This window comes from Cygnus olor, chromosome 2, assembly GCF_009769625.2.
Source record: "Cygnus olor isolate bCygOlo1 chromosome 2, bCygOlo1.pri.v2, whole genome shotgun sequence".
In the NCBI taxonomy this organism is placed as follows: Eukaryota; Metazoa; Chordata; class Aves; order Anseriformes; family Anatidae; genus Cygnus; species Cygnus olor.
Genome location: NC_049170.1, coordinates 43399048 through 43425396, shown reverse-complemented (window position 1 = coordinate 43425396; position 26349 = coordinate 43399048). Strand labels below are relative to the sequence as shown.

General features: G+C 40.7%; 1 protein-coding gene across 5 annotated transcripts in view; it reads right to left on the bottom strand.

Moving 5' to 3' along the window:
* TGFBR2 (transforming growth factor beta receptor 2) overlaps positions 1–26349 on the bottom strand; it is a 59164-nt gene that overhangs the window by 31729 nt on the left and 1086 nt on the right. For 2 of the 5 annotated variants that reach the window (XM_040547637.1, XM_040547636.1), the window contains 2 exons: positions 19720–19752; positions 71–242 (listed from right to left, as the gene is read on the bottom strand). In XM_040547637.1, coding sequence (XP_040403571.1) covers positions 71–242; positions 19720–19752 — 205 coding nt within the window. Of the gene's footprint in view, positions 1–70; positions 243–16870; positions 17002–19719; positions 19753–26349 lie in introns of those variants that run through there. The other 3 variants (XM_040547639.1, XM_040547640.1, XM_040547638.1) reach the window with 3 other exon arrangements.

Here is a 26349-nt window from a genome sequence, read left to right as displayed (position 1 = left end):
TGAGGAAAGTACTAAGTAATGATGAATGAGGCTGTGCTCCCTTCCCCATCTGTATGAAGAAATAACTTACCATACAGCGGCGCAGACTTCATTATTCCTCTCACAGATAGAAGTGATGTTGCAGTTGCTCTTGCACTGATATTGGTTTGAGCAGGTTGTTACTTTAATGTCACAAAATTTGCATAGTTTGGGCAATTGCAGTCCATTTTCCTTATTTCTGTCTATAGGTGACATAGTTTCAGCTTAAGGGAGAACAAAAAAAAAGAGAAGGACACTTAATAATGATAGATTATCAGATTGTGTTATTGCTCATTACGAAGATAAGGTTTTCATCAGCAGCAAACATTCCCTCATACCTTAAATTAGAAAAATCTCTGATCTTGTGCAACTACCAATTTTCTTTGCAACAGCACAAGTGCCATACTGTCAAGATCAGATTAATCAAAGTGAATTTGAAATGTGAAGTCAAATTCTATTGACTTCAGAGGGTGCAAAAGTTCCTTTGTGATTTGCAGAGTCAAGCTTATTCTGAGCCCAGTTTGTCCTCAAAGAACTACTCTGCAGCCATCCATTTGCATTATTCACAGGCAGCATATCTGTCCCTTATGTGCAATATATTGTATCACAGTCTGTTTGCTAAAGTAACTGTGGGAACCATGGCGGGTGTGCACACTAGGTGGGTGACATCATTATGACATGGATCTTGATGGATTTTGCAAGTCTGTCTTCACTAACCTGAGACATCACCTGGCTGTCACCCCTAATCTGATTACTGTTCACAAAGAAGAAACACAGAACTGTAACTGACTGTCATCCTAAATTAGCTGGTCTGCCAGAGGTTATGGGTGAAACTCAAGCTGGAAATGCAACAGCGCATCTATGCAGTTCGTGTAATCTGCTGCTGGAGCCTTTCTGGGCTAACTCCAGGGGACTTAACTCAAGCTAACTTGCAATGACAGCCTCTGTCGTAGAATTGTACAGTGACCCAGCAGCTACATTTCTGTGCCCTAGCACTTAAGAGTTACTTGTTTACTGGTCGTGAAAGAGTCTTAGCACTCTCCATCTGCTTCAGTGTAGTAGCAGTAAAGGAAGAGATATTATTTATCCCAGTATTATGAATTTCAGGAAACCTATTTTTAGTTCAAAAGCTATTTTGAAAAGCCAGCGTGACTACAAGGAACAGAAAATGCCAACATAAACTTTTTTTTCTGAAGCTAAAATGAATATGCAACTTTATCTGAAGTGGAATAGACTATCTACAACAGTTTCAGTCTGACTCAGTTTGTAATATATTTGGAAAAATAGGTTGAACTGCTTCAAGGAGATCCTAGGCTTCATTTAGCACAGCCCTTCTCTTACAGCCACCTGTGTGCTAAAACCATGTTCGTATTGCTGTCTGTGGCCAAATGTTGCTAGTCAACCAACAATAGGCAACCAGGGATTTGTAATTTCTCCCTCTCTCCTTCATTAACTGAGAAATCATTTTTTTCCTTCTAGAACTTCACTATTTACTACCATTAGAATGTTTTATAACAGGAATTAAATATACATGCTTTTTCCAGAAGGAAATAAAAAGGCCTCTTGCTAACATTTCCGATGGATTTCTGAGCCATTGTGAAGGACTGAGAGCAAAGTCTTCCCTCGTTACCCAAACCACACATCCTTCTTCTCATGACTAGCGTGCTCTTGTACTGACCTAAGGTCTCTCATCTTACTTGCCTTCGTAATCAGTAGTAAAATGCCCAATGATTTTAATGGTATAGAAGAAGCTCCCACACAGAGGTAAGGATTATTACAAGCTCTCTGGGAGTACTTACTGGGATGGAGAATGTAGGCAGTATGTTACAGGCTGGCTGAATTTTAAGCCTGAGGTAAACATTTCTTGTCCTTCGTTATTTGTGTTGCAACAACTCCCCAAAGCTATGCAGAAGAACAAAGCCCCATTGAAGTAGGTGTGGTAGGGATTCTAAAGGTCTTGAATACAGTGCTCTATAAAATATGTATTAATGTAGTCATCATTTTGGTAAACTGTTCCTCTCTTTGGGGTGATACCTCTTATTTACCAAATGGTGAAGAGAAACTAATAGCTGTGTTAACTTTTCTAGGTTACAATAATGATCAAAGCACCCTGACAATGAGGGACTGTCCCTCTACCCAATAAAAAAAACAGTCTATGTTCCTAAAGCCTTGGGTGAGCAATACAGAGAAATATTAAGGAGGCACTACTTTTACAGATGAGCCACAGAGATTAAGTGACTCAGCCAAGTTCACACAGGAAACCTGTGGCAGGGTGCTGGGCCTGTGGCTCCTGTGTTGACACCACACAACTGAGCAGCACAAGGAAAAGACATCTGCTCAAACTGCAAAGACTCAGCTGCATCTACACTGCTTTCAGCCCTGAGTTCACAAGGCTTTGTGTTTCATGGGGCAGCTGTATCATGAAGGATGCCTGGGCCAGACATGACCCAGTCATCTCAACGCTACAGCCAAAGGCCACATGACAGCAAGTCCTTAGGTAAACTGGTTCAAGCACACTGTATTTGATGAGGGACGGGGTCATTTCTGTGCTGTCCCCACCCATGCCGGACTCTGCCAAGTCTCACCCACCGGAACAAACAGATGGAAATATGTTTGGACCTCTTCCAAGGAGAGGTCTCCAAACCAAGAAACTTGACTAAAAAATAATAATAATAAAATAAAAGCGCTAGCTGGAAAGCTGTAATCACCTGCAAGGTCACGAACACAGAGTTTCTAAGTGAGAGCAGTAGGTTTTAATTCAATTACCAGCAAAAGGCTCAGTAGTTAGTGACAGTTAATTTCTGAACGTGCTAAATTAATGGCAAAAGGTAATAGAGTTTTAGGACTTCCAGATCTGACTGGACTTGAATTTTCTCCCAGGAATACTTGCAATAGTGGCTGACAACGCAGTGCCTCTGTTTTCATTCCCCTGGCAGTTCAAGGAATTGGATAAGTTGTCCAGGTGCACAAACTTTCTTCCACACTTCAGCGTCTGATTTGAAGTGAGACTGCAATTTATGCTCCCTAATACTGTCACATTGCCATAGCAGGTGTTGGTGTGCTGTTCATTACTACGGCTCAACCTTGCTCACTCTGACAGCACATCTAGTTCCAAACTAAGTGGGTTAAAACCAAATTTGACTTTCCCCTATCAGACTGATGCTGAAATCAACCTCTACAAACATCCTGTGTTGATATCTGGAGCCATATGTGAACCTCAGCATTAATCTCTTCTAATTACAGTCTGCAACCAGGCTTTGAGGACTTAGAAATCCAAGAAAGACTAGTCTGCTTCCAAGTCACATAAACTCAGACCTGTCTCCAATCAATGGTCTCTGGCATGGAGAATGACGGGTTGGTATGGCTCTTCCCCAGAAAAGTGTATTTGCTCATTCCCTGATGGGCCCATGAGCAAAGAGTGGTTCATGATCAGCAAGACTGCTCCCCTTCTGGTAGTTAATTGAATGTTAAATTGGAAGTTCATTTAAATTTCTAAAACTGCTTGACTACCCTGTTGCCCGCTTCATATCACACAAGCCAACTCCTCAAGGTTTTCTCCCGTTCAGACAACTAAAGTTATATGAACACTGTGGACAGAAACAACCTTTCATTTTCCTTTAAAAAACAAGCAAACCTCTGTGTATATAATGGGATAGTCAATAGACAAAACACACAGATTTGCACTTCTGAAGGACGACGTCCTAAAATGTGCGCTTGCTTCTTAAAACGTGAGTTTTGTCATCTACTCTCTAATGTTAGTTTTCTTATTTTGACTTCTGCAGGAAGACTAATTCTAGCTTTCCTTGCTTCTCTGACCATTAAGAGGTCTCAAAAAAGACAGGGTTTCTTGTCTGTGAATCTTCCAGCTGACCAGTTGACCACAGATCAGTCATTGTTGTTAAAATGCACAGCACATGCAAGCCAACACCTGGGCTGGACATTATGGAAGAGACACTAGAGCAGCCACATAGGAAAGATCAACTCCATGCCTTCTGATGGAGCCAGAGTTTTTTGTTTTACTCTGTGGTTCACCTCTTTTTTTTATGACTTCTCAAGACCTTATAAACTCTATGACCACACTAAGTCTATTGACTGTCTTGAAGTTGTTTGCTTTGTATCTGTTTTTTGTAGATGTGTAACTTTCATTGAGACCTCCGTCTACAGTTTACATTCTTCTTATTTTTCTTTTAATATTGTTACAGGCCCCTCAAAAGCCAATAACATTAAAGTCCAAAATAACATGCTGTCTTTTGGGGAATATCTACACTGGAAAATTCTGAGGTTGCATTTCAGAAATATCAGACAATTTCTCTCATTTCTATCTTGTAAAATACAATTACCGCTTTTCTCTTCTCTCATCCAATGCTTTCAGCACATGTGTACAAATAAGACAGCACTGCTGAGCAGATAGATCTCATTCCTTTAAAAAAATTGCTGAGGGAGATGTTGAGAGGAGAACTCAGCTGCTATGAAATAATTTCACCTGATGAGAGAGGTGTGAATTTAAGATTTTACTCCACTACATTAAGGAAATTTGCAAGGAGGAGGATGCCTTTATCAGGAAGACAAAAAAGAACAGGTCCTTGTTCCCCCAAAGAGCACAGCTCCATGGCCTCGTGTCTCGATGGCTAAATAGCACAGTGACAACTTTGAAGGAAATCCAAACTGTATTACCTTCTCATCTAACAGAGACACTACATTTTGCTAGAAACAGTACCACACACAGCATTTTGCCAACCCCCCTCCAGCACGTGATCTATAACTTTAGCAGAACTTCAGTGCTGATGGAAACACCACCAGCATCACGAAAATGAAATGGTGCTAAAAAACATTCTTTGTCTTCCAAAAATGCCTTCTAAGTATTGATGATTCAGCTGCAGGAGAGAGGGGTAGGTCAAGGGAAAGGAGAGATCTGAGTTTTGCTTTTAAAACTTGGAAATATCCTGATATCTATTCTTAATTGTACTTGTTATATACAGTGCAGTAATACAAGGAAGGAAAGATGGCATCATAATCAACCCTAAAGATTCAAAAGCCACGAGTCACGAAATCACAAGATTAGCCAGAGAGATTATAGAAATAAAAAGTTAAAAGAAAAAAAAAAAAGAAAAAAGAAAAAAGAAAAAGAACAACTGCTAGGTTCTCCTTTATTTACCATTGCTGTCTGGAATCTCAGAGTGCATTTGAGTAATGTTTTGAAACTCTGACCACAAGCAGAAGGATTGGAAACTTACCAACTTACAAAATCAAAAGTTAAGAAAATAAAAACACTGGAATCCAGGAGCTTGATATTCAAGAAAATTAGCGGGTATCATACAACTCATGATAAAAATCACAGGACTTGGCAATGCTGCAGATCACCTAGGAACTCCCACAGCAACACCTTCAGGGGTAACATTGTGAAACATGTATTTTCAGATTTTCAACTACAGCTGACACTTCTGAACTCAACGCCATCACGAGTTGGACTGGAGTACCACTCTCTGACACATACTCCCACGCTCACTATGTGAGTATGAATGCACATTGTTCCTGGTGTCTCGGACCGCACTGTGGGCTGCAGTCCTTTATCTCAACTATGATTTAACCCAGTGGGACTGGCATGGGCACAGGACTTTTGTGACTGTTTCTATTAAGATTAATAGCAATGATGATAAGCATGCTAAGACAGCTTCCTTAAAGCCAAATATCAGCTTTTACATACAATTAAAATATGTCAGAGGAAAACAGGCTCCAGAAACGTTTAGCTCACCACATCTAACTCTCTCTGTTGCAAGACTCCTGAAAACCATGTTCCTAGAGAGTTATTTGAAGATTCTTTTTGCCTTGACCAGCATCACGTATAGTCACAAATCACTGGTGGTCTGGCCCTAGCAACTCACTCCCTTCTTTCCTCCAGAATGTATTTCACCTCTTGGTTTTCCTTCTGATCTTCAGTTTTCTGGCCTAGCAAAGCAGCTGCCTTAGTTGATGTTTCTAAAGGCATGCCTTTGTGTAGTAAATGCACTTATGTTTGCAAAGTGGTTGGGACCATGGTTTTGCTTTCCTGTCTGATCAAACCTAACTGGGGCTCTGTTGAGAAAAAAAGACTAAAATAACTTCCTTTTTTGTAACATCCTTTTTTTGTGAAGTACTTGAAGGAGATGCATGCCATGGTTTTTCCCTATCATATAAAGGGTCTTACCTGTAATATGAAAAAAAAAAAAAGGCAAGTTAAGCCAATCAGATGGCAACAATGGAATTGTTAATGCAAAGAGATACACATTCATCCCACAGTCCCATAGCCCATCCTATTACAAAGCAGCCACTATGAGATGGGGAAAGACTGGCCAGGTAGGGCCCACAGCCTTCCAACTGTTTATGTGGGCTACAGCCTGCTCTTCAACCATGCCTGAGAAGTCTGCTGGGAAAGACAACGTTGTGAACCGTTCTGATGAGCTAGACCTAGCCAGAAGTAGTGTCACCATTGAACCAGGCCACCCCTGGTTCAAGGAAGGAAGGCCAAAGCAGAACTGGTTCACTGTGAGAAGGCCACTGGGTGGACCGCACTGAAATGTGGAAACCACTATTTCTAACCCGCAGGCAGGGAAGGCATCTGCAGAGGGAGGAGACAAAAGGAAAAGGAGCAGAAGTTAGAAAACTTCATTTAACTCACCTCTGCAGTGGCAGTACCTGGCTTTTAGCAGCATGTGCAACTGGCAAAACTTTGCTTTAGGGATTGCTGCAGGCACTGACACAGAAACATAATCAAATCTGGCAGGAGCGAGGGAGGAGGGGGGCACAACAGCAGAAAATAAGGGAGGGAGCAGAATATTAAGCTGGAGACCTTCAGGATAAAAATCATTCTTGTATTTAAAACATGAAAATAATTCTATTTTTATCCCCTACTTCCAAAATGAGCTAACACTGGCAGTTTTACTCATGGGCTTGGCTCTTCTCACTTGCACAGGGCATGGCAGTGAGCCGCCTGCCTCGAACATGCATGCCTAAGAACAGAGCTAGCTGTCTTCAGTGAAATTACTCCTGACTGACATTAGTGCAGGTGTGAGGAGACTCAAGCTCAGCACTTACAATGAAATGTGAACATATTCTGAAAACAGGCAATAAAAATAACATTGTTGTGATGCTTCAGATAATGAGTTTTCACCTGCAGATTTTTAACTTGCTGCTGTCTTCCACATTTGCTGGCCACTGTTTAGCACTCCATGGTAGCCCATGGAAGACGGAACAAATGAATACTGTCTCCAGGCAAAAAGGCTGAAAAAAGATCTAAATGATGGCTTCCCACAGGGCACTCAAAGGGATGTTTCATCTTGTCTTGACTTTAACCCGCAGCCTCCCTAACACAGCCAGTAAACAGCACACAGCATTGGAGAACTGTATGTGATATAACATGAAGATCAATTTATTCAGCTATGACTACAGGGTCTAGTTTTTTTTCTGCATAATGCATTACATTTGGAATTTACTGGAAGCTGTTGTTGGCGGTTAACTCCTTCTGTGACTTCAGATATACAGTGAGTATCTAGTACAGCAATGCTCATCTGAATCACAAGATTAGGAAAAACAGCCTTCCTGCTTTGTTGTAATAAGCATGATTCATGGTTCAGGACTGACATTAGCATAGCTAAATCTGACCTGTCCATTAAAAAACATATCTTGCAACTTCACCTCCTTTGGTGTTCTATTTGCACAGTAAGAACTGCCACTACTTCATTTGAAACAGGGTTGAAAGAGCATAAACACTTCAGATTCATACATATATTTTCCAACTTAGATGCTCTGAAAATAGACAGAAGTCATTCAGGTATTAAATAGTTCTTTCTGTGATATAGAAGGAAGAAAAGATTTTTCATGATCGAAGAGCTTGTGGGTTAAATCCCAAAACATTTAAAACAATTTAGAACACTTCTGGCTCAGAAAAACACAAATGCACCTCTGCCCTCAACTACAGGTCCTCGCCAGAACAAAAGCATGCCACTGAATCTTCTAAGTAGGTTGAAAGCAGTTTCTGAACCCGTCCTACCTCTCTCTTCAGCTAGCTAAGAAGCCTGTTTATAGAAACATGCTTCTCCCCACTCCTGCCCCCTCAACAGTCACACCACCACCACCAACCTACTTGAAAATATAATTGGGTTTTTCATTCTTCATAATGGCTTTGGGGAAGGTGAATCACTTGTCTTGAAAAAGGCATATATTCCCTCCAAAAGCTTAGTTCATATTTCTTCCCTTTCTCTCTTTTACTACAGGAGACACAAGAAATGGTCACTTTAAAGTCATTCAACTCTATTTTCAAGGGCCTATTTATTAAACTTCCAGTTTCCAACAGGGAAACTCAGAAGTCCACCCAGTACAGGTGTTTAGGATATTTTCCAGTGTTATTACCAAGCTACCTCTACTAGCCATTAAATATTTTATAGAAACAGATCCTGGCCCTTCAGTTTATTTGTAAGCCTACTGAATGTGCTCAGTGCCATATACAAACCAAAAAATCCATGAGACCACAAAAAAATGGATCATATTCTTAAGGTATCAACATTGCTTACCTAAAGTCATCACCTCATTACTAGCAGTACTAAGTGTTCAGCTTGTGACAGCTGCTTAGTGAAGAGACAAATCTTCACTGTCTTCTTTTTAGGAGCACCCTCACTGAGCAGGCTACAGGTGAGAGTAAGGCGGAGAAGTTTTGAAGGGTATGTCATGGGGTCATCTTCTGCTCAGCTTTTGGCTGGTAGAACATATTAGGATCTTTGGTTGGGGTGAGGGTGAAGAGGCTAACCTTATGAGTGTTGAGACTAAGAAGCTTCCTGACGTGCTGTATTGCCAAACCCCGTCTTCTTTCCCATGGCAAATTGAAGTTGTGGCACCTGTGATGACAGCACATGGTACAGTCCTTCTTCTCCCTCACACAGAGGACTGCTTTGTCTGCTCACCACTGCAGTACTAGAGCAGGCAGCCCTCAGCTCCCACAGAACAATGCAGAACCAAAGCTGCACAGACATCAAAAATAGTAACATTTGCTCAGTCAGACACTCACGACTGACACTCCTACAGGGCTTTACTCATATTTAGCGTGTGGCTTTGTCACGCTTAACTTTCCAAATAGCTTCAAGTAACAAAGTGCAGCCTGGTATCCTCACATCACCACATCAGCTTAACTGATCAAATTGAAAGGGTGGAGGTTTTACAGCTTTCTCTGTGGACCTTCAAATCATTTTAAAGTATGGTTGATTTACCTCAGTTCAGGTTATATTAGAAACAAATATAGCCAGTAATAATTCTCAGAATTGAGAATTATCACACACAAAGTTGCTGTGGTTTATTTATTCAGTTACTTTTAAATCAACTATAAAATTCAAGAGGTATGAAATCTATACGTACAAAAATATTTCGTAGTGTTACCTGACTACCTGCAGCATTTTTGGCAGGAATGTGGAAGGTTAGATAGGTGGCAGAAAATCATCTCCTTCAAATGCAAAATGGTAACGGCCTAAAGATTGACCTCTACACTGGCAGCATGCAGCAACTCAGACTGCAAAAAGCCAAATCTTTCCTAAAGGACCTCCTAAAACCACAGTTGACTCCTGCTGAAGTTAAACTCTTGCTACATATGAACTTGCTAAACGTATGCCCGATGGATTCTAGTGTATTCGAAAGAGCAGATTAAAGACAACTAAAATGCACAGGAAACTGTACAAAAATATTTTTACAGCAGCTGCTGTACCTTATGAAGGGTCAGCACAGACCAGCAGATGTTTATTAACACTGCTCATTTACTCAAGAGACTGGCAAGCTCTTGCAAACCCTCTCTGCTCTGAGAAAAGGCTGTCCAGGAAAGGTCATGACATATTTTAGTTTGGGGGGAGTTTTATTTTTATTTATTTTAAAGTAAAGAAAATTAAGCATAAACATTAAGAATGTGACATATCACACAAAACAGGAAAAAACAGGAAATTCAAAGTTATGTCTCACTCCCCCAGGCTTCCTTTGATACTACTAGGTTGCTTGGAATCAGAAGTATCACTCCTGTGCTTGCCATTTCATGCATTTATTTTTCATTTTGTTGTTAATAATATCCCCTTAAAATTACTAACACACTTTCTGGGCAGTTTTTGGAAGGCATTAGGCCATCCCCATCTTTCCTGCATATGCTGCATTTAACGATCAGAAGCACAGTCACTGCAATTTGAGCCACACACTCCACAGCAGTTTCTGAGGGCCAGGGCCCTTCTGAAAGGCTCCTGCCACATGCAGCTTTCCAGAGCCCTCGTGGATCACTCCTTTGGGAATCCCACTTCACACTCACACACCATTTCTGACATCTTATTTTTAGTGCCATTCCTTTTTTTATGCGAGGAAATGCATATTTTGAGAACAACAATTGCCTGCCTCTTGGAAAAGTCCTCAGACCATTTTAAGAAAAGTGACTAATTTGTTTCTTAAGCATTGTGAACACAAAAGATCTTCTCTTTTCCTTTTCTCTCTGGTGAACCCATACCGAAAATATCTGCACAAACACTCTCAGCTTGCAAAAAACAGTAGTCCTGTTCACCTCCTCTGGTGAGGTGAAGCAGATTTGCTCCCATCCCTCACTGAACGTTCTCCTTCCTCACAGAGGACCCAGGCTGGGGGGCTGATTTGCATTAATACTCACCTTACCAAGCCTCCCTCCCCCTACAAAAGGCCAGTCCAAAACCAGAACAGTTCTTCAGTCTAGACAGCTATCTGATCTTGCAAACACAACAAAGAACACGGTGTGTCGAGTGGAAACCCATGGCTAGGGCAATGGGAAACTGTGTATTTCAACAGGGGCACCCAGGCTGATCAGCCCTGATTGCACAGCCCCACGGGCAGGATTGCACCCGAGGACTCTGCATTCCAGGCTGGGGTCAGGCTGCCACATTGCCTGGACCAAGAAAGAAATCAGGTTGGCTCCAGTCCGAGTGCAGCCTGCTTTCAAATGCCACCCGCCCTGAGTTGGGATGTCACAGCCCTTCCAGGTGGGGAAGCTTTTCTCTTCTGCCAGGCACTGTCACTGCTAGGGCAGGTGAGATTTGCCTAGGACTCAACTGCATTGGCTATGGTGCTTGCTTCAGGAAGAACTCTAGAGATTGATGTTTATCCCCAGAAATATTTGCAGAGACACCTCAGGATAGGCCCCAACCACTATGGGGGATCCATAGTTCACGTCCACTATGATCATAGTTCAAATTACCATGAAAGTAGGCAGGAGGTTATTTTGACTTTGAAGGGGTCGGTATAGAAAAAGCACTTATGGTGTCTCAAGTCAGTTAACAAGACTTATGTGAGACATTTGAAAAGACAGGTATTGCTCTGCAGCTGGTTCATCAGCAGCATACAGACCTATCAAATGTCGCTTCCTCCCAGGACGCTGAAGGATTCAGAGCAGTCTTATTTTGAGGATACACTGTTTTTCAAGAGAAAGAGTCCTATAAATGGGAAGGGTAGCACTAATGAAGCACAGATATCCTCTATCTGAAGTGAAATGTCTGATCTTGCTGCAGATCTGTAATGTGAACACAAAAACAAAATTCAGCCAAATCACCACAACTCTGGTTTGTTTCAGGGGAAAGTCTGATGAACATTTACCTGAAACTACCACTAGTCTGGGAGAACTGTCCGTAAACCCAGACAACAGTTTTGCCTGACTTTGAGCTTTTGCTCTGAAACTTTTGTTGAGCTTTAATTCCCATCTCATGATTTCAAAGAGCCTGATTCTGAGGGCACTTCCTTTTCTGTTAGCTGAAGATCCTGTGCACCAAGGAACAAGTAGCCTAGTCAAATGAAGCCAAACCTAAATAATGGATTTAGTATTTTCAAAAAGAAAAATCAAAAGCAGTCTCAAACTACAATGCTGTAATTGGAACAGGCTGCATCTGTTTAAATTTTGGTTAGAGAGTCACATTCACAAGTAGGAAATGCTTCGCAGTTATAAAGCACATGGGGCACAAGTGGCATAAGTAAGCCATTAAAAACAGTTTAGATACATTGGCATGGTTTGGAGTACGTAAATTACAGTCCTGCTGTCCAGTGTTGTATTTCCACCATGGCAGAGGAATTCAGACCAGAGCTCCTAATCTTTTCCCATACAGGGCTCCATATTGAGCCCTATAACAGGGTCTTCACAGCTGCACCTTTTGTGTCAACTGTTGGAGCACGTTGAAGTCATGGGTTAGGGGCTGCTTTGTACCTCTGACCAGGACCTGGATGTTCTTGAAGCATGATCTAAAGCAACCTAAACAGCTGGGAATGGAAGCCACCGAAAAAAAAATGTCTTCAGCCACAGCACGGCCACAGGCCAACTTAAACAAGCATGTGCTCAGCATGGGGACAATCTCTATCTCATACTATAGAAAACGGTATGTGTGTACACCTACTGCTACTGAATCAGGCCAGAATTTCTATATTTTATAACACAACAATAAGTGTGGGGAGAAGCTGTGTACACACAAAGACTCAGAGCTGCCCATTCAAAATAAGCATTTAAATGGATTAACCAGAAAACTGTGCTTTCAAACCCACAATCTTTACACAGTTACATGATTCAGAGGGATTTATAAATATTTGTTTTTCCAGATAAAGGCAGAGTATTAGCAGTATTTTTTTTTTTTTTTAAAGTGCTTTCACTGCCACTATCCCTCCTTCCCAGCCATAAACAAACAAACAAATAAAATAAAAACAATGAAAACAAAACCAAGGCTTTGCTGAAGGTGCAAAATTTGTAGTCACAGTTTAAGACTTGTGCACTTTGGTTTAAACTTAATATAAAATTACAATTTACTAATGTAGAGTGCAGACCACCTCATTTTCTTTAGCTTTTTGAAGACCTCTATAATTCAGAAATATTTGGGAAAGATGGAATTCAAGTTAAGGCACATCTCCCAACCATAGGATGCTCCTGCAATGGTCCTAGTTTACAATATCATCCATGCATTCTGATAGAACAGAATCCTGTGCAATTTCTTTCTCTAGACCCGAGCATAACCCATCCTTCCTGGTCTATTTGAAAAACAGTTTCCAAATAAGAAGTCTCACTTAATAAATCCACAACCTTTGCACATACAGAGACTTCTCTGTCGGTCACTGATGGGCAAACACATTTATGCAGAAGCTCTGTTCAGAGCTCCTTTTTGCTGTAAGGAGCCATTTTCCTCCAGGAAAATCTTTATGAACCATTCTGCCCTCACACAGCAAGATTTGAATGACAGATTCGGGAAAACAGTATGAAAAAGAAATTACTCTCTTTCATAATCCATCAGCTCAGCTAAAATAGTAAATCAGAGGAAAGTTAGACTCAAATGTAATCCCTTGGGAGTAGAATCACTTTGAATGGATTTGGGAAAAAAACGCACACATCCTTCTCAAATTCAGTAGCTTGGATGGTTATATTTGTCTCTGTCAAGTTACACGCAAAGAATCAGAATAACACGATTTAATACCCTGGGGATATGTTCTCTTGATAGATGCATCTAACTTTCACAACCATTAATGGGAATTATATACTGAGTATTGAGAAAAGAGCACATGCATAAAAATACGCACTTTTAATGACATCCAACCTTAGGAAAACTTTCTTTTGTTGACTGCTTTCCCAGAAATCCTACTGCCGTCACATGCTGTTACAGAGTTACCAGATTTCTTGGTAAAGAAGTATCTCTACCAGCAAAGCAGCATCTCCTTTATCTGCCGAGGGTAAATTTGCTAGCATATCCCTCAGGTATTAGCTGTTCATTTTAATGCAGTTGCAAATGACTCCCTCCAGTTACCTTTGGGACTGTGACTCAGCGGCTGGCAATACCATCCTGCTGAAATAAGGGAAAGAGTAAGACAGCTCCTCCATTTCTGTTTGAGGCTGAAATTTTACTGCGCTTAAAGAAAAACAAAAACCATGGGTGAAGCCTACCCATTGTGAAATAGTAAGGTGTTTCACCCATAAATACATCCCTTGAAAGTTCACTGAGAGGTCCTTATCATTGCCATTATTTCTAAACCACAAGTGTGAGTAAATTATTATGCTTATTATAAAATTCAGTATTTTTACAACAATCTCTTCTGTATGTGTGCATGGTCCAGCCCCTAAGCCCTCACGTTTAAAAAAACAGCACTAGACACTCAAAAGTCTGCATGTAGGAATACAACAATTCCCACTACGTGCAATAGAACATTACCCACTGTTTGCAGCAGCCAGGCCCCAGAACGGTTGGCATCGTGGTATATGGTAAGGACATTCCTCCCTTAGACACAGCTCAGTAGGAAGGAACTTGCCAGTCTAAAACGTTTAGTCTACCTGCCTGAAGATGTGTGAGGGACTCCAGACTCTTCTTTGTTTATGATGAGCCAGAATAAAATTGTAAATAAACTCAGAATGTGAAGTGTACACATGGAGTTGTATTTCTAGGGTTTTTCCCCTCCCAGCTGCTATTGATAGGGCCATTGTTTCCAAAACCCCACTATGTCAGGTCCTCAAGCTACAGACTATGTCATTCTCAAGAACACAATCTTTCAGCAGCACTCCAAGACAGCATACATGCTTGCAAGTGGCCTTGTTTAGAAGAAACATTATAAAGAGGAAAGCAATTTAAATGTCTGCAAAACAACGACTTCTGTTGAAGGAATTGTTTCGGGGAGAAAGCTAGGAAGAGAGAAGACAAACACAAGACCAAGTGCATCAAGCAGCAGCTCAGAAGCAAATCTTCCATTGTCTCTTAATTTTCATCCAAGTATCTCACAATTTCATCCAATTACCTCAAAATTTCTTCTAACAACTGACAACTACAAAAAGCAAAATGCAGTGATACTTCATAAACTTTTAAATGGTGCAGTTAATTTCTGGCAACAGAAACAAACATTTCTCATTCTGCTACCACAAGACAGAAGATGTTTGCTGTCACATGTATGAGTTGAATTTAATAGGTCAGGATCTTCAGCAGATGCTAATCTATGACTTGAGTGCTGTTATGTCAAATTATACTAGCTGATGTTTAACAGTTCTGAGTCACTGAATGTTTCTGGATATTGGTCATAGCAGATAATCATCCTTTATCGGGAGGGAACTCACTCAACTACAGAAATCAGTAATAGTCTGCAGGATGTCTAAGGGTTCTTATGAAATGCCTTGATCATTTTAATCAAACGCCAAGTGGATTAATAATTTTGTCATGAAAATACTATTTCAACAACTGCCATTGAGAAAGCTGTGCATAACATAGCCATAGTAGCTGAACTGCTCAGCATCCCTTTAAACATCACAAGCAAGTTGTGGGCTTTGTTACGGTTTCTGGTGTAGCTGTTCAGTGACATGGGCATCTCATTCTCTAAAGCTGTTGCTTTGGCATTTTTCACAAATACTACACTCATGCAGAACAAAATACTTTTTCCAAAGTGTTCTCACCAAACAGAACAATTCCAAGCTTTCCAAACAAAATAATATCTTAATTTATACCAGAGGGAAGTGCCCTGTAGGAATGGAGACATTTTTTGAATTCCTTGGATGCAAAATTTTATAACTCATGCATATTTGAAATATCCCTCCATTGGGTTCATTAGCCGAGTGCCTTAACTGTTTGGTACTTCTGGAGATGCTAGTACTATTTCTGAAAAAGACATGAATGAAAACAGCCTGGTGGTTACCAGCTGTATTACAGATTTTTAGGTTATAGGACCTTTATGTCAGAAAGTGATGGGATGATTTTCCCAGTCCAGCCTTCTGTAAGTGAAATCATTCCACTCAGCTACTTTTGCATAAAGTCCTAGCTTCTCTGGACATACCTGTAGAAAGCAAAACCCTGCCTCGACATAGTGATTCACATTGGGAAGTCCATTACATCCCTTGACAGGGCTCTATTAATGTAATTATCCTCTGTTAAAAATGCACACCCTGCTTCTGGAGTGATTTAGTTCACCTAGAGTTTCCATTTGTTGGAAGGGGTGCTTGTTTACATCCATAATATCATCTCCCTGCAGAGTAAAAAAAAATACCAAGCTAGCCCTGCTTAACACTTTAGTTACATCAGTTACTGATGTAACTACTCACAGTTTACCATTCTGACAGAGCAAACTTAGCTAGGCTGCACCACCTTATATTTGCCTTGAGGCAAATGCTCCCAGTTCCTGGTGTTTATGGGTTTGTTATCTTACTAAGACACGGCAAACTGCCTGCATATCTGACCAAATCTGTATCCAACCATAGAATAATAGACCTATGTACTATTCCTAATTCTTTTGTTCTTCTTATGTCCAAAACCACAACTCTGTCATTTTCAAAAGCCAGGCAGGCATAACATTAAATTCACACCTAAAAATGTTAACAAGGCAGTACGGTTCCCTGATCAAACAATACCACCTCCTCCCTAAGCCACTGTGGGCCTAAAGACAATTGAGTAGAAATTACTGCTCTCTGCAGAGCTATCTACACCTGTGTTTCAAAAACACAAAATGGAAATTTAAAACAAAATCCACCTTTTAAAGGAAAGGGTGATGACTGTATCGGTAGCGTAACTACCCATGCTAAGCAACAGCTTGGAAAGGCAGGTGTCAGTGTTTTCTATTTCTAGGTGTGTGGTTATGATAGTGGTAAGCGTGCCTTGTCATTAACTTCCAAGGGTAAGCTACTTCAAATAATTAGCGGTTTGCTTCTAGCATTTGCTACCCACCTCCAACCATGAGAAGGCCAATATGTTTCTGACTTCAAACCATTAGTAGGTATGTGTTTGACAATCACACTACGTGTCACCAGAACACCAGCCAAGTCAGGGGAAGTGCAAGTTGGCTGAAGCGTGAATAATATATACGTAGACAACTGGGGGAAGAGTTAGGCCTTAAATAGTCAAACCAAACCTTGTGTCCTCGCCATTCCCTGGCAGCTGCTAACACACAGTCTCCTAAGCAAAGAAAAATGGGGAGAGGGGGAAGAGCAAATTGAATCTTGTTGAAGTTGGCAGGGTAGTTGAGGCTGACAAGGATTCCTGGATGCTCTGAGAGTTATCGACCAGAATTTCTGTTGAGAAAAACAGTGGTTATGACTCTCTTTGAACTTCAATTTCCCAATCACAATAGACTAGTGTTGAAACTACCTCTGTTCATTTCCCACAACTTCTATAATTGTCTATAGAAACCATAATTGACACATCAATGCATTTATTTTTTCACAGACGTTAAGCAGAACTAATTCAAACTGTGGAAATTCTAATACAAATAACTGTACTGAAGTTTAACTGTTGCATAAGAAATACAATGGATGAAATCCTGGGAAGCTGGAGACCTGGGTTTTGGGTCTCCAGAGACTGAGAGAGACTGAGCCCTGGTTTCTCACTTCCTAGCTCACTGCTTTAACCAAAGGTCAAGATGCAAAAACTGTGTTCAGTTACAAGTCACTGTCGAGTCTTGCATCCTCCTTCCATGTAAAAGAAGGAGCCTCTAAGTCACTCGAACACTGAATCACTTTTATATCTTCCCTTCTACACATTAAAGGCAGGGGACATGTATGTATGGGAAGCTCTACGCTGCTTCTTGTTGCACTAACATTCACAGTACCAGCGTGGCTTCAGGGAGGAGTGGGAACAGCAAAGCCCTCAACCAGGCAGAAATTTCAAACAGTGTAAGTGTAAAACATGAGAGGGAAGGAATGTGTGAGAAGGAGTTGAAGGAAAAAGAAGAACAACGATAAGAAATCCTTTTTGTTTGTGCTCCCTTTTCCAGAAGAGTTCACCAATCTTTTCCTGCTGAATGTCTTCCTATTTTTATCATCCACAGGCAAACAGGGAGAAGGTATGGCTTTAGTTACCACCAGACAATGTGGTATTGCTGTTTACACGCAAACTTGGGCTACGCCAGCTTTGTAAGCCTGATGGCCTGGCACTGTACACACCAATGAGAATAGTACAAATGCAATAAAAGCATCAGATTCCCAGATTTTTGACTTAAGGCATTCCCTTGTGGTAAAGTTGGGCAAGGAAATGGAAGAACAGACTGAGGGAAAGGGGGTATTCAATAGCTGAGAAGCACGTATTTGCTGACCTAGTTATTTTGTGAAAGCTTCAATAAAGGGGCTTACGAAGTCATGACTATTACATGGTCCTCTCTGATCTTTTCATGGGGATGAGAAATGGTTGTTTCCAGTTTAGGAAAAAAAAAGGTTCTGTATGTAAAGTCTCTCTTTGTTGTGCTATGAACTCCCTGGAGAGAATATCAGTCACCCTGCAGGGGCTGAAATAATGAATGAATCCATCAGGGAACAGGCTTTCTTCTCCTCTGACATGCTTCGGGGGACCACACGCACACACATCAACCCTTTCTCTGCAGAGTGCTGCCTCTACAGCCCCGACCAGTCTCAGCCAGCAAGGATCTTTCCTCTCAGAGCCCGTCACTGATGGAGTTTAGATACTCTCAAGCTGAGGAGTGGCACAACCGTGTACCTCCGCTTTCTGGGCAAAGGCTCCAACCACTGTAGGAAAAGGAGGCAATGCAACCATGAAAATCAGTAATGGGAACTGTGGGGAGGTAAAAGGTACACAGCAGGGCAGCTGGCCAACTGCCACAGCACAGTCATTGCAGAACCATAGATCTCCCTGCATGCTGAAGACAAACGAGAAGGGTAATTGCTGCGTGCTTGCAGGCAGAACCAGCCAAGGGAAATAAAGGACCAACAACCACCTACATACGACAGGTCTTCTCTTGAGATCCTCACAGGTTCCTGATCATAGATTGACAAATTTGTACTGTTCAAAACCTCATTAATTTCTTCCCATTAGTGAAGTACACAAAGATTTATTTCTTCATTCCTGTACTCCCGTGAGTTTGTCAAGGAGAAGGGGACACGCTGGAGTTTCTACCCAGTCACGTTACAGGAAAGTTTAAGATAGCTGCAGAGCTAGAGGGGGCGGTGTCCTGAGAGCTGAAGGCGACCAACTACCACGTGAACTCCAGAAGCAACTCAGTGCTGGTTAGAAGTTTAACTTCCCAGTGTGATTTTATTATCATTCCATCTTATCGTTATTGCTAATATAATGAAAAAATACATTCTTAAAGGCGTATATTTTTATCCTAAAATAGGCTGCATTTTAAAGGTGAATAAAATGCAGCCTATGGAATCTCTTCCTCAGAATAACAGAGAAGTGCTGCTCTACATGATTTAGTAGCCTCACAGTGACTTGAAGAGGAATAAATGAACATGTAGCTACAGTCCTCCCTTTAGCAGTGGCCTGAAAATTGCATGGTGGATACTGACTATCTACTGAAAGAATATTTTAAGGGACTAGAGAGTTGAAGAAAAGAACCTTTGGAAAGGGAAAAAGTGTAATTATATCTATCGTATTCCCCGAGCATTCATTTTAATAACAGAAGTTATTCACAAATGCTACTCTCCTGGAGCACATAGTAAGTACAGAAGACATGTTAGGTCCTGACGCAACTGTGACTTCAGATTTGCTCCAGCTACAGTTCCCAAAAAGCATAGGGAAGTTGATCAGGGCAGCCAGATTACACTAAACACAGGGCAGCAGTCAAAGAAAATGGTAAAAAATTTTGGCTCCCTTTGAGCTCTAAGAGTTTTTTACTGCATAAGTACTGTGTAAGTACTCTGGCCCATTGCTGTTCTGCAGCTTTATGTAGTGAGCTGTCAGTAGTATCTGATCTGCTAATTAGACCTCGAGGATCAGAACAGATTGGCATCTCAAGACTTACAAGAATCCTGGATAGCTGCTTCTGCTTCCTTCCCTGAAAATAACCAGAAGTCATCCATTAGTAATCGTCTGTGGTCTGTTTCAAAGTTCACTCTCTTGTACAGCAACATCAAAAATGTACTTACATTAGTTAGTGAGATGAAATCTACAAAATTACCACATTATCTTCCAAAAGCCCCAGGCACAACCTAGCCATGCCAACAGGTGATGTATATGGTGCGCTTATTTCCATTCTGTGCTGCAGAATCCACAGCAGGATTAAAAACAGAGGGAGCTGGTTCACCTGCATCTTACATCTAAAACATCTAGACTCAGAAGAACTACAGACTAACTCCTGGAAAACCTAACTGAAGTTCCTTTTCTTTCTAAGTTAATAAAATGAGTACCAGCTCATTCATGAAGCTTTTGGATGAGACGTTAAAAAAAATTAAAACACGTCCACATTTTGAGGAGGAGTTTGCCCCTTGGTCCTTATTTTCTACTCTCCGCTTTCCTTCCTTACTAATTACACCAGCATTAGCAGCTTATCAGTGATGAGAAGCTTTGATTTTCATACAGCTTGGGGAATGTACGTGACTGCTTTTGAATTAAAAGCCTGGTCTTGATGAAAAATCATCCCTCTTGTACATTTCTCTTTTTTGGGACCACCTATCCCCAATCAATTAATCTCCATCCTCACAAACTCTCCTCCCATCATTCTTACTGGGCAAAAATCCTTAATGATGTATTACAAGAAGTTTGGAAACACTTCCTTTCCCTTGACTGCCCAAAACCTCTCCTTCCTAAAGTTGCCTACAAAATGCTGCAGTCAAATGACTCTTTTGCTCCAAGAAAGAGAACCAGATCGCTCTGGCTCCTGTAAGATTGATATCACAAAAGCCCCCCCGAGGGAATTACAGCCTCATAACATACAGTTGCCTATTATTTATTCCGTGGCCAGATTCTCAGCTGGTATAAATCAGAGCAGGTTCCTTGCCTTCAACAGAGGAAAGCTGATTTATGCCAGCTGACAGTCTGGCCCTGCATGCGTTCCACTTGCACAATGCTAGGTTTTAAAAGAGGCCCATTAAAGTGCCCCAGGCATGTAAGAACCACACTTGGGTCTTTACTTGGAAAATGTTGCTCTGAGGAGTAACACTCTGAAGCCTTCCCACTGCTCTCTGAGTATGTACTGTTCAAATTCACTTGCTTTCCTAACAGAAGGAAGTCTCTGTGCCCTGACAGAACCACCACAACCTTGCGAACACAAGATGGATTTTATAATGTCTCAGCACAGACCGGGTTTTTAACTGAGTTTAAACGCTGAATTAAATGAAGCCCACAGGTACACCAATGCAATGTTTTGGAGGAACTGATAAAATGCAGAGAGGGCAGAAGCTATCTTTCAAAAGTTGCGTTACTGGTGACTATAAAAAGACAGAAAGAATGCGGGGTGACTTTCAAATCACTGGCTGAGCTTCAAGCTTTAGCTGCTTCAGAAGTCTTTCTTTTTTTCCCCCTTAAAAACTCAGAAATCTACTTAAGAAGGGCAACTGAGCTCTTTTGCGGATTTGGGCCGAAGTCCCTGGGTACAAATAGAATGTATGTAGGAAACAGAAGATGGCTTTCTCATGCCTCTGGCCCCAAATTATCTTTTCACAAGCACAATGTTAACCCTAGCATGTCATGGCAGCGATGGATCTGCTGGGCTCTAAGGTGAAGGCTGCCTAGGCTGTGAGGAAGCAGAACTCCTCTATCCATTACTGAAATCTATTAATTTCAGGGAAATTTTTGCTAAAATACTATTCGAGTGAAGTGGGGAAGTGGAATCCTGGAATCAGACTATCAGGACTGTTAGTAATAAAAATTGTGGTTCCTCTGCAGGACACAAATTTCTGAATACAGCGTTAGTTATTATGATATAAAATAAAGAGTAGAAGACACCATTCATTCTGTGCAATGCCATTCCCACCAAACAAGGAGACAACAAAAATACAACCACAAATCCACCTAAATAACGCCGGCAGAAAATTATTTTTTCTGTCCCACGAAACCCTGTAACAATTCATACATTTTCATATTCACAACCAGAGTGAAACAAAAATAATTTGAAGTAGTGCTGGGATGTTTGCTCATGCATGCAAGATGAGGGGAACTGACAACCATCCAATATCCTGGAGACAGTGGACAGGGGGAGCTCCAGATTCAGATGTTGTCTGAGTCAGGGCAGGCACTTGATCCTGCTTTTCTTCCATCCTTGACCAGTGATTATTCTAATTATTGATTAATGGTTTCTCTTTCTGTCACTTCCGTATCAGAAATTCCACCCTGAACTAGGAAAAAAAAAAACTGTTTCCTGATGAAAGTTTAATGGAAACTGGTACATTTCCACAAATTGTTTCAGTTTTGACAAATCAGCATTTTCCCATGAAAAACAGTGTCAAAAGCTCTCAACCAGCTCTAATTCTAACCAGATTAACTCAGGGATGAATGCCAGCAGGAAGTTCCTGCTAAATACCAGTTGTTTGAGCAAAGGAAAACTACTCCTTCCCCCAGACGATCTCCCCAGAGGTGAAAAGGCTTTAAAACCCATATGAAAAAAAAAAAAAGAAAAAAAAAGAAAAAAAAAAAGGACTGGCAGTTCCATCTGTAACAACTACAATGGCATTCAGAGCAAGAGGAAAAGAAAAAAAAAGAAATGGCATAAATGGCATATTGAAAAAAATGAACAAACACTGACAAATCAGCATTTAGTATTTCTCCTACCACTATAATGTTATTGTTTCTTTAAATCTGAAACAGTTGCTGAGCTTTGCAGCAAGGCAAATGAATGGACATCAGTCCCTGAATCCATATGGACTGCAGGGGCAAATCCCTTGACACATGTTCAAATGTAAATCCTGTTTAAATACCTAGAAGTTAATGGACGCAAGTGATGGCATGTTGTCACCAACAGAAATAGAATTCAGCGAGTCCTGGTGAGATGAGTTAGTTTTAATTACTAATATGGACAACTTTTCATGGCTTGATGGTGTTTGAAGTGGTTTGTTCTCTCAGTGTATCTTAACCTAAACATCTGTATATTAACTAAACCTGTGTGCTTTCAGGCAGCAGGATGTAACTGGTTGTATTCAACCAATGTCAGTCCTGCCAGTCTGTCTTTATGCCAGAATAAAGCTGTACTATGAAGAAATAACAACCGAAGGCTGAGAGCCCAATCTTGTAAATATATAGTACCAACTCACAGCTTAAAACAGCAATTGCTGTATATCCCTTCTTACTTAACATAGTAAGAAGCTTCTGCACTGTTTCTTAGTATGACTCCTATCACTTCCACCTGGCAGCAAAGTTAAACTTCCAAAGGGATCCTAACTGCTCTGCCAAAAACAAGGCATATTTTTTTTCCTGATTTATTTTGGTCTATTTTAATCTTCTAGTTCATAAAAAAGCACAAGTATTTTGCCCCCACTTTTTATTTTATTCTTGATTATAAGTGTTTAAAAACCTGTTCCCATTATTCTCTAAAAACAAACAGAACAAATACACAAACAAAAACAAAACAAAACAAGAAAACACCCACAAACAACTCCTCTAACCCCAACTAAATTTAAGGCTAAAGACCTACTAAGTAAAACAAAACCTCAGCTTTAAACTTCTTAGACTAGGACTCAACCAAATTTCTTTTTCATGACAGGACTGGTTCTCTACTCCTCTGTGCTGGAGATCTCTTGTGCTCTCCAACATCTGCACAGAACTAGTTTATATCTTAGTCCATTTTACTGAGTTTGCAATGCTCTGGTGCTACGTGCCAATTTATGTCCATAGGACGTGCCTACCTGGTAATCTCCCCTGAGTCAAAGAGCTCCTGGTGTGGCAAAGATGACATTGCACCACTGCTCCCACCTGCCTTGGAGCACCCCTTGGTTGCTCTGCTCACCAGACATCAGAGGAGACGTGGACACCTCCATCCTGCTGAGCTCAGGACCACGGAGCCACAAAGGTGGCTGGAAGCCCTGACTGTCACTGTGCCACCAACACTGACCTGCAGACATGCCAGCCAGTGTGGAGACTGCACAGATCACTCTCAGGTCAAAATCTGTCATTGTGCTAGCGATAATATTTCAATCTAGCTGACAGAAATGCATTTGGTTATGCAAAGTCCAAGACATGAATAAATTGACCCCAAACAGCTGGTTGTGCTCATTCTTGCTACCTTTAAGTAAGGCACATACCTTCGGAGGTCAGAGGAGAAGTGATACAAAGTGAACATGGCACAGACAAAAAACTCCCTATGCCATGAATGCAAAAATATCATCTTAAAAATATCTCGCAGAGGAAATATAATCATGGGAAACCCCAACAACTGGTGCTACAGTGACAGCTTACTCTCCCCCCTGCCAAAGTAGAACTCTTTTCTAAAAGACTAGTCCTGAGAAGGGACAAGAAAAGAAAAGAAAAAAAGAAAAAATTTTTTTTTTGCCTTAGTAAGTCTGACACCATCTTTGCTCCTGAGTTCAGAATAAGCTTTGTCACAATGACAACTTTTATCAGCCATCATTATAGCACACTGCACCTTTGAAACTATAACAACTCATCCCAGAAAGGAGTATTTGATTTTGAAGCGATGCTGTTTGGTTGTAGGTCATATAATAGTTTTACAAAATATAAGCGAAAAATACGAATATGAAAAAGTGATATATTCCATTGTCCTTTTTTTTTGGAAATTGCTTTTGAAACAGTTTTAGGAAACTCATGTGCTATAGCTCTATGTAACTTCACTGACACTAATGGAACTACATTCATTTGCAGCAGCTTAAGATCTGGCTCATCATTTTCTGATAGAAACCATTCCTATACGGAATTCACCATCTGAATATTATATTAGTATGTTGATGCCAAAGAGCTCAGAACAGCAATTAAATAAAAGTGATTTTCAAAGTCTCAGGTATAAAGTTCTCAGAATTCAAGGATACCCCATAAATAGAAAAATCGCAATAATATCTCTGTTCTGTTCCAACTTCCCTCCTGAAATCACTGGAAATTTGCCAGAGCTTTAGTGGGGGACAGGAATGCATTTTAGATTTGATCGTGTTACAAACATGTTCCACCATGTTATGAATATGTTTGTTCTCATACTTCCCTCTTGCAACTATCTGAAGCTCTACGTTTGATTTTTACTACTATTAAATCAACTATCATATGGCTTTTAAAAGATAAGGAGACAATAATGCAAGTGAGAGCTTGAATGAATGGAGAAATTAGGTTCCAGATATGCAGAAATAAGCAACTATTACACAGATTATTCCAAAGCACAAATTTCTGTTTTTAATACCCAAAATGCAAATTACAAATTTGTATTCACTTGGACACAGCAGCATCAATTTCTTGTGTAGCCAACTGCTGGTTTGCACTGCCATTTATTGGTTAAACACATAATGTAGCATCCACAACCACAGACACAAAAAAACCCACACATTGTCCCCTTACTTTATGGAAAAAACTTTAATTGCTTGTGTCTAGCACAGGAGATTAGGGCATCTGTTTCAAAGCAGATAGTGGCTATTGGACCTGTTTGTGAATTTGTAGTTTTCTCCAGATTCTTTATGGGAACGTGCTATCCTTGTCTAATAATCTGCTGTGAACAGAGTTCAGAAAAAATTTTAGCTAGGGTTCTATCAACCTCCTCACCAACAAGCATCAGGTGGTTAGCAGGCACACCTGGGAAGTGACTGGTATCTCTCCTGCCTCATCCTCTCCAACCTGTTGAGCTATGGATTATTATAGTAGTCAGTCAGATTACTATAGTAAGTCAGTAGCTTTCCCCCCCCCCCCCCCCCCATTTTATTTTCCCCAAAATATTTGGCAGCTCTAGTTTTCATTTTGGTGCCAAATAACAACCAATATCCAAACCCCAAACTTTCTGCCCCCAACGGAACTGTTGTTTTCTGAGCAGCTTTACCTGCTATGCACACAATAAAACACTACAGTAGTTATTAAAACATTTTTCAACAAGTTTTGAAGCTACAAATTACCTAACAACAGGTGAACACAGTTTTGGTTATTATAGACTGTAGATAAAGGTCTATACAGGCTGAGTGAAAAAAGCGTAATAGTAAATGACATGAGTAACAAAAGTGGAGCTTTTTCATTTAAAGATGTGTGTAATAGGAATAAAAAAACAAATCTGGGGCTGGGGTCAACATAAGAGCCCTCACTAGTTAAGTATGATTTATATCGATCAGCAGTATCAATACGTAGCAAAATCAGTAAGAAGCCGCACACCTCAAATTTAAACTAATAACATGATTGAGCTCTGGGACACCACCGCGCCTTATTCTTGAATTGTTTTTTTATTCATCTGACCTAAGCTCACATGAGTAACTTTGCAGGTATGCGAAACCTGTTGACTTTGACAGGATTATTAATAAAGCATGGAGTTACTCACGCTGTACGTAGTTATTGGCAGTGAGCATGCAGGAACTCTCTCCTTCACATTCTTATGTTTTAATAACAGTTCTGGGATTGTTATTGACCACGAGTGGACGACTGGGGACAATCGGAGGGCACAGAGCAAAGTTTGCAGGAGCTCAGGTGTGCCTGCATCTGACCTGAGGGCTAAAGCCAGGCACTGCTATCATAGGACACCTCAGAA